The sequence below is a fragment of the Orycteropus afer genome, unplaced genomic scaffold (assembly GCF_000298275.1).
Source record: "Orycteropus afer afer isolate SDZICR_OR568_19922 unplaced genomic scaffold, OryAfe1.0 scaffold00160, whole genome shotgun sequence".
In the NCBI taxonomy this organism is placed as follows: Eukaryota; Metazoa; Chordata; class Mammalia; order Tubulidentata; family Orycteropodidae; genus Orycteropus; species Orycteropus afer.
This window is the reverse complement of record NW_006921747.1, coordinates 6,375,213-6,383,862: the sequence shown is the minus strand read 5'-3', so window position 1 is coordinate 6,383,862 and position 8,650 is coordinate 6,375,213. Positions and strand designations below refer to the sequence as shown.

The following is an 8,650-nucleotide window of genomic DNA, read 5'->3' as shown; positions in this document are numbered from 1 at the left end:
TTTTTGTTTTGTTTTTCCTGTAGAAAGCTCAGTGTCTTCATCATGGGCAGTATCTCTAGAAGTTGATAACACTGCTTTGTTTTTGTTGTGTTTCTGTATACAGTTCCCTTTATCCAATGGAGAGATAAAAGTTAATTTTTAAAACGAATGTGAGTAAACTGATTTAAAGAAGAATTATAAGTGAATAATAACATGCGACATAGATATAATAAATAAACATGGCAGTAGAAGGATTGAATGAAGTTTGGAAAATACTTAGATGAGCCCACAAACATCCCTTTTCCAAACCTGAGGAAAGCGGGGGAGACAAGAAAAATAACCTGGAGCACTTTTCCAGTACAGTCATATTCTGTCACCACCAAGAACCACTAGTCTAGAATAAAGGACAGAATCATGTCCACCAGTTGTTATATATTTTACAGTGAAAAGGAACTCAGGAACTTACACACATACAGCATGATGCCTGGCTTATGGCAGTCCTTCAGCAAATGTTGTTTTCATTGTTTCCATCCACTACCCCATCCTTTTACAAAGAGAGAGTAGGTTCTAATCTGGATTCCCTTAACTAATTTATGGCATTGTCTTAAGGAATAAGTCATTGTGAAGTGAATAGGTTAGATCACATCACTTCTAAAATTCCCTCCAATACTCAAATTCTTTGTTTCCTATAGTGTCATTTTAGTGGAATTTTGGAAAGAAATGGAGATAAACATGTGCTAGATATATCATGTATAACCAAAGTCTCATGTTGTTTGTTTTACTCTAAATAGCCTGTCCTTAAATTTTAAAGATTTAGAAAATTATTTATTGTCATCATTCAAACATCCTTTCAAGGGTTAATGAAATTAAATGGCATTTACAACTTATTGTAATTCAGACTTGAGAAATTTGATGAGAAAATATAATGATCTATTGCTTTTTATGTTCTATAATCAAGCAGCCTTCATGTAAGTATAGGGGAGAGTAGATGTCATTTCCAAAACTAATTATCTTGGGCCTTTACTAGAAATAAAAGTAGGCATTTTATCCCATATTTTATAGATAGAGAAGTTGAAAATTTTCTTTGAGCATCACTGATTTAAAAGGTGAGTCAAATTACCAGGAAGATGATCATAACCTCCTAGACCTTAGATTAGAATGTTATTTTGCATTTTATTCATGATATTTTGCTCTTCTTTTAAATTTATCTGACAATCTTCTCCTGTGGATTTATATTTATATTTCTACCAACTAGATACTTAAGATGTCAGTTCATTCCTTAGCTGTTACACAGACTTTGGGCTGGAAATTTGGTATTCTTACAAACTGTTAAATATACTGTGTTTTGTTTCTTGGTATTGAAGAAACTATTAAAAGAAAATGCTTTTCACTAACATTCTTGCCAAGAGGGAGGTTCAGAAGCCTCAGGAGTAAATAACTCAGTTTATGTATTGCAGTATTAAAAACAAAATATTAAAACAAAAAAAAACCTATTTCAAATGCCCCTGCATTATTTATATCTACTGTATCTATGCACTTGAATTAACTCAAATTTTGAGCTTCATGGTTATGATTATGATGTACCAGTTGATTTATATTATGGATATAACAACAGATGGTGATGGTGCAGGTTGAAATAAAAGATCATTAAGCTAAATATTTTAGCCTACATTGGCTCCCTGTTGCATAGAATTTGTCAGAGTGAAATAGAATCATAACATCTCAGAACTGGAAGAGCCCTTGGAGATTGTCTCATCCAGTCCTTTATTTGACAGATGAGAAAACAGAAGCCCGGAGAGAATGCTACTGCCAAGGTCGTACAGCTAGTTAGTAGCAAAGCTAGGACTGGAATCTGCTATTTTCCAATTGAGTGCTTTTTTTCCTGACTCTGTGTGAGATTTTTAGGTAGTGTTTTGTCTAGATCACATTCATTCACCTTCCTGATATCAACCTCAATTATCCTAATCAATCTCATATGTATTCATTTCTAGAACATACACACTTTGACCCTATAATGAGGCTTGGTTGGTTAAATTTTATATCTGGATTTCTTTTAGGTTGGCCTCTACTCACAGCTTTTAATATTGAAGACTTCAGCATACGCCTGGATCTACTACTTTTTCAGAAAACTTCAGTATCGAACAATAAATTTCCCGCTGTGATCTTGTTATAGTATAGAAGCTTTTGAATTCTCCAAAGCTAAACAAGATTTTCTCCCATTTTCCCATGAAGCCACATTGTTGCTTATTCACTTTAGTGGTAAGTGTTATTGTGCCAGCTGCTTTTGTTTCAGCAGATATAGACGTCAAGCAGATGGCCCCGTTGGGAGCAAATCAAAATTCTTCCAATGCATCGTTTCCCCCAAGCTTTGAACTCTCAGCAGGTTCACCCTTGGATGATGGCGTCATCATAGCCAAAGAGGGAGCTAGTGTTTCAATCGAGTGTCTTCTCACAGTCAGCCACCATGAAGATGTCCATTGGTACAACTCAAGAGGACAGCAACTGGATGACAGAGGCAGAGGTAACTATAGTTATGTGCTGTTGAGTTGATTCCAACTTATAGTGACTCTATAGGACAGAGCAGAACTGCCCCACAGGGTTTCCTAAAGGCTAAATAAAGTCTGTATGAGAACAGATCAATTGGTCTTTTCTCCCAAGGAGTGGCTGGTGAGTTTGAACCACCAACCTTTCAGTTAGCAACTGAGTGCTTTTCCATTATGGTACCAGGGCTCCTTGAAGTAACTGTGCTAGGGTATAATTAATCAAGGTTACTCATTTCCTGCTAGTGCTATCTTGGTTGTATGGTGTGAGACATCTCAAAGATGAATCACCAAAGTGAATAGTTTAAATTTTTAAAGTGCTACAAGAAAAGAATTCCACAAAAAAAAAAAAAAAAAAAAATTTCTCTGATGGTTACAGTGGTGAGCAGGGGAGGAAAGGTAAACTAGTAACTATAGGGTAGACATATATTAACTTTAATGAAGGGAATAAAATAAAAAATTAAAAAATGATAAAGAAGCTACTCATTTAAAAAAGGGGGGGGGGGTGGAGTTAAAAGTCCTGGAGTGTTAAACCTATCAGAAAAAGCTAAACAAGTTTAATTCCTTAGCCAAAAGAAGAAAATCATAAAGCATAGTTATAAATAAAAAAGGTGTTCATGTGATGACAGTGAGTTGTTTTCCCTCCTCTTGGTGAGGTGATTTCCTTGTTAACTGAAGGTACACTACATCAGGGCTGCTATATACGACAGTGCCAGCTGTCTACTGTCCACTTGCAGCAGCGCCATTCACTAGACTCCAGTATGAATGGTGTAGTATGGTGGCCATGTGAAAATATGGCCAGAAATGTTTGGGTGAGACCTAAGTAAATTTGTCATGATTGAATTTTGTTTTTTCTCTTAGAAATGAGTTACTGCAAATGTTAGAGAAAATTTAGGATGTTTTTAAAATGGGAATAGTCTGTTCAGAAAACTTTGAGCCGCTCTGAGAATTGGAAGAGCCCTAAGGAGCAGCTATATAGTCCCTCCTAGCTCTTTTTTCTATTCTGTACCCTAATTAATTTGAAAACAGGAGAGTTTCTCTTGCATTTTTGTCTCTCGGTCTTCCAGATCACACAAACATAACTATAACATGACCATCATCTACTTTTTGACAGGTTTTATTTGGTTTTGCTATTTGTGGACCTGTGGACACATCTTAACCCATATTATTTCCTTACCAGTGTTTTGTTAGAAAGGTAATTTTGATGGGTACTTTTGAGTTAAAGTACCTCAAAAAAGAAATGACCATGGAAAAAGATTAGATTCTGAAATCCCCAGAAGCTACACTTTAAGAAAAAGCTTCTTTCTTTTGTTAGAAAGATAGTCTAACCTCTTGAAATAAAAAAAAATACTCAGCTATTTTCTTAGGATGGAAAACAGAAAAGGAAGAAGATGGTATTTCCTTTAGAAATATACACTAAACATTTTACCAAAAACCAAATTCGCTGCCATTGGGTCAGTTCAGACCCATAGTGACCCATAGTGATTTCCAAGGTGGTAAATTTTTACAAAAGTAGACTGCCCCATCTTCCTTCTGCTCCTTGGATTAATAGTCAGATGCCTTAGGCACTGTGCCACCAGAGTTCCTAAACATTTTAGCCTTCTATGAACAGCTTGACTGGTCACTAAGAGATTGAAGAGAATGCACTGTTAGAACAGAGTAAGAATTGCTGTAAATTGGCCTAAATTTAAGTAACTCCAGAATAAAGAAACCAAAGAAAAATAAGAAAAAAAAGCTCGATTAAAATACTAAATTTTTATTTAATCAGAATTTTGCTATCAGATCCAAGATAGGACCTTCTGAAATTTTTTTCTTAGGGGTAATTTTTACTTTGCTGTCCAATATATTTAAACATGTGACTTTTAAGCACTTGAAATTGAGACGTAAAGTAAATGTAAAATACACACTGAATTCAAAGTTTTAATATGGATATAAAATATAAAAAACTCTATTTGGTAATCTTTTAATATTGACTACATGTTGAGATGATAATACTAGATTAAATAAAGTATATTATTAAGATTAATCCCACCTGTTTCTTTGTACTTTTTCTAAATATGCCTGTTAGAAAATTTTATCAAATACATGACTTGCTTTTATGTCTTAGATTATATTTCTAATGGACAACACTATTTTAGAAAGTCATCTCTTCTGTTTGCCATTAGATTAGTTAAGGTGAGTCTGAATTGCTGATCTAGCTAGGGTTTCTTTGTGAGTGTCATGGTGGCCTTTGAGGCTGTCCCTAAATAGGAGCATGCTAAAACATGGTTCTCAGTTTGTAGCTTTTATGATTGAGACAATACATAAGAAATATCAGTCACAATGCAGATTTCCAGACAACCCGCTAAAGTTTCTGATTCAGTTCAAACCCACCAGCCTCCTTGGAAGGAAGGTTGGGTAATCTACTTCTGTAGTGATACTGCCTCGGAAACCCAAGGAGGGATCGCTGTGAGTCAGATCCGACTTGACAGCAGTGAGTTTGGTATTTTTGGTTTATTTATAATAAGCACTCTGGATAATTCTTATGCAACTGGTCTTTGACTCCACTTTTGAGAAACACTGTTGTAAAGAAATAGCATTGAAATGATAATGAGCCTCTTCTTCCATCCACTTCTCAGTGAACCTATAAACTAGTTGTCAAAACAATTTGAAAAGCTAAGGTAAACAAAACTGTCTAACTTACTTGTCTTTTCCTCTCCTCCTTCATTCCCATTTCTCTTCTTTGTCCTTCCACAACACAATCTCCTCATCTCAGTCACTCACCTGATGAACAATTATTGAGATCCCTGGGTGGCACTAACAATTTGCACTTAACTACTAACCTATAGTTGGCAGGTTTGAACTGATGATCTGCTTCTGTAAAGTTTATAGCCAAGAAAATCCCATGGAGTACTTCTACTCTGTAACACATGGGGTTCCCATGAGTTGAATGGCCTCAATAGAAAAGGGCACTGTGGGCCAGGACTGCCCCTTCCTTTCCTCCTTACCTCGCCCAGGCCTCTTTTTCAAGCACCCTCCTCTTTTCACCTCAGACATTCATTCACCCAAACTATATGACACTTTGTTCTAATCCTCATTTGACATCTGTATTACTGTGTCACAGAATCAGATGGATTAGCAAAGATAGTCAACTTGTTAAAAATACAGACCTCTTGAATTAGAATCTCTGTAGTGGTGCCTAGAATATGTATTTTGAACATTATTTGGGGTTCAACATTTGGGACCCACTGAACTAGCTTCTAATCTCTCTGAGCTCTAGAATATCCTGACCAAATACATCTAAGATTTGAATTATCCAATCACTGTGATCTATATAGACAGTTAATACATAAACAAAGGCGTAGATTAGGATGCCAAATGGAATGGCAGTTTCATTTTCCTGTTTTGCCTTTGCTTTGAAAACCACTAACATCTATCATTGATGCTTTCAGCAGCAGCTCTGGAAAATTGTATTGAATTTTATGAATCTCAAGTGAGAGGAGTTTAAAGAGCATGTCAGTTTAGTATAAGGTTCATAAATTTTAAGCTATTACCAGCAAGTGAGCTAGAGAGTTTAGATAGTGGTTGTGGTACACTGGTTAATAATGGAGTCTATGAAGTTCATAGGATATCCTTTTCATAGCTCTAAGTTCCAAGAAGCATATGGAATAATGGCTATATTCATACTACATTATTTTCATCCCCTTTTTTTTTTTTTTTACATTAATGAAGTGATGGTTCTTTAAATGTAAAGAATTTAGATAAATTTTGGTGATGATAAAAATAGCCACAATCCAGATGGCTTATTAATGTACATGCCACGAAAATAACCTAGAACCATAGGTTGTCAAAAATAAAAGGGATTATGAAGATTAGACACTCAGGTCGCGCTTAACAAATAGTCACCCAGTCTGCCTTGGGACACTAGCTGTACTTATTGGAATTCACACATATCCCAGGTTAGTTCATCCATCCCATCTTTGAGTGACTTTCATAGTTAAAGCACAGAGGACTGTGGGAATTTACCACAAAGATGAGAATTGTGCAGATAGAACCAACTTTCTGAAGACTGTTGAGTTAAGGAAGTGGCTAGTGTACCTTGCTTTTTATACTCTTGTATACTGCGGTGATAGGCTCAAGTATAGCAAGGATTGTGAGGATGGCACACGACTGGGCTGTGTTTTCTTCTGCTTTACTGAGTCACTATGAGTCAGAGCCAACTTGATGACACCTAACAACAACAACATACTTTTGTATATGTGTTTCCTGAATGAAGATGCTTTCATGTATGAGAGAAAGGCAGTATGTCTTAGTTTTAAAACAGAAGCATAGATATCTTAAGGGCAATTTTATTTTGCTTGTCAGGCTGTTCATTTACCCTGACTTGTGTGACACATTTTTTGGCTTTTGTTTCAGTGGTTATTGCCAGAAAGTCAAGATTGTCATCAATGATTCTTTCCCAAGCCATGACAGACATAGCCAGTTGTAATTGAAAAGGTGCATTAAATTGCTAGATTTTTTGTTTCTTGTAATACAAGTTTACTATGGAAAGTTAGTAAATAGTTAAGTAAAATAAATAAATAAAAATTACTCCTAACTTATCACTCCAGAAGTAACCATTATTTTTCATTTTTGATACATACCCTGCTGATGTGTGAAAATGTATAGGTAGAGATGGTGGTGTAGAAGACACACACAACACATACATATAAACTTTTTTTTTTTTAATGTTAGTAATTGAGTCATTATTCTCCTGAAAGGTTTTTCACATCCAGCAGTGAAAAAGCTAGCTATCATAATCATTAGTGTCAGGAAGGAAGATCTTGATTTCCTTTTTAAATTCCAGGCTACTTAAATTCTAACTCAGAACAGAAGAATCTGCCTTTTCTTACATGATTTAAACAAATAGTAGAGCCTAACATGAGTTAAATTTAAAGTACTTTCATAAACAGGTAGAGTATTGGTAAGGCAGTTGACATACTTAGTAATAATATTCTTTATGCTGTAATTTTTAAAAATTTTTGTTGAATTACCAGGTGGAAAATGGTTGGTTTCTGATAACTTCCTGAATATCACCAGCGTAGCCTTTGATGACCGTGGGCTCTATACATGTTTCGTCACCTCTCCAATTCGTGCCTCCTACTCTGTCACCCTACGCGTTATCTTCACCTCGGGAGACATGAGTGTCTACTACATGATTGTTTGCCTGATTGCCTTTACAATCACCCTCATCTTGAATGTCACACGCCTGTGCATGATGAGTAGCCATCTTCGCAAGACTGAGAAGGCCATCAATGAATTCTTCAGAACTGAAGGGGCTGAGAAACTTCAGAAAGCCTTTGAGATTGCAAAACGTATCCCCATCATCACCTCAGCCAAGACTCTGGAGCTTGCCAAAGTCACACAATTTAAGACTATGGAGTTTGCTCGTTACATCGAAGAACTGGCAAGAAGTGTCCCTCTGCCACCTCTTATTCTGAACTGCCGGGCCTTTGTTGAGGAGATGTTTGAAGCTGTACGAGTAGATGACCCTGATGACATGGGAGAAAGAATTAAAGAGAGACCTGCTTTGGATGCTCAAGGTGGCATCTATGTGATTAACCCAGAGATGGGACGGAGTAATTCACCAGGAGGAGATTCGGATGATGGTTCTCTGAATGAGCAAGGCCAGGAGATAGCGGTTCAGGTCTCTGTCCACCTTCAGTCAGAGACCAAAAGTATCGATACTGATTCTCAAGACAGCAGTCATTTCAGCCCGTCCGACGATGTGGTATCTGCTGAATCTAATTCTAACTGCAAAGATGGAGCATGTGAAAACTGCCTGATGTGAGCAATGCCAGTACCAACAAAAAAAAAGTCTTAGAGAAGGAATTTATTTCTAGGAGGAAATAACCTTTTTTTTACCAACAGATGACTGGGGTTTTCCCCTTGTTAATAGGACATCAGAACATGAATTGCCAAAATCATTGTAAAAATGCAGCGTTTTTCCTATCTGATAGTCATTTTCCCCAAGCCTGAGTAAATGATATGCATTAAGGTTTAAAGGAGCCTGAGAGAGAAGCATGTTGGGAAAAGTACTAAACTAAGAGTCCTGTGACTTCTTTTCTAGTCATGATTCTGTAATTGGTTAGGTCTGACAGTTCTCTTGAGGC

The 8,650-nt window shown here is 36.4% G+C and overlaps 1 protein-coding gene across 1 annotated transcript; it reads left to right on the top strand.

The window, feature by feature from the left end:
• Positions 1-2,205: 2,205 nt before the first annotated feature.
• MFAP3 (microfibril associated protein 3) lies at positions 2,206-8,328 on the top strand. Its single transcript, XM_007946424.2, has 2 exons — positions 2,206-2,500; positions 7,535-8,328. The coding sequence occupies exons 1-2, from the start codon at positions 2,206-2,208 to the stop codon at positions 8,326-8,328; spliced, it is 1,089 nt and encodes a 362-aa protein (XP_007944615.1).
• Positions 8,329-8,650: the final 322 nt, after the last annotated feature.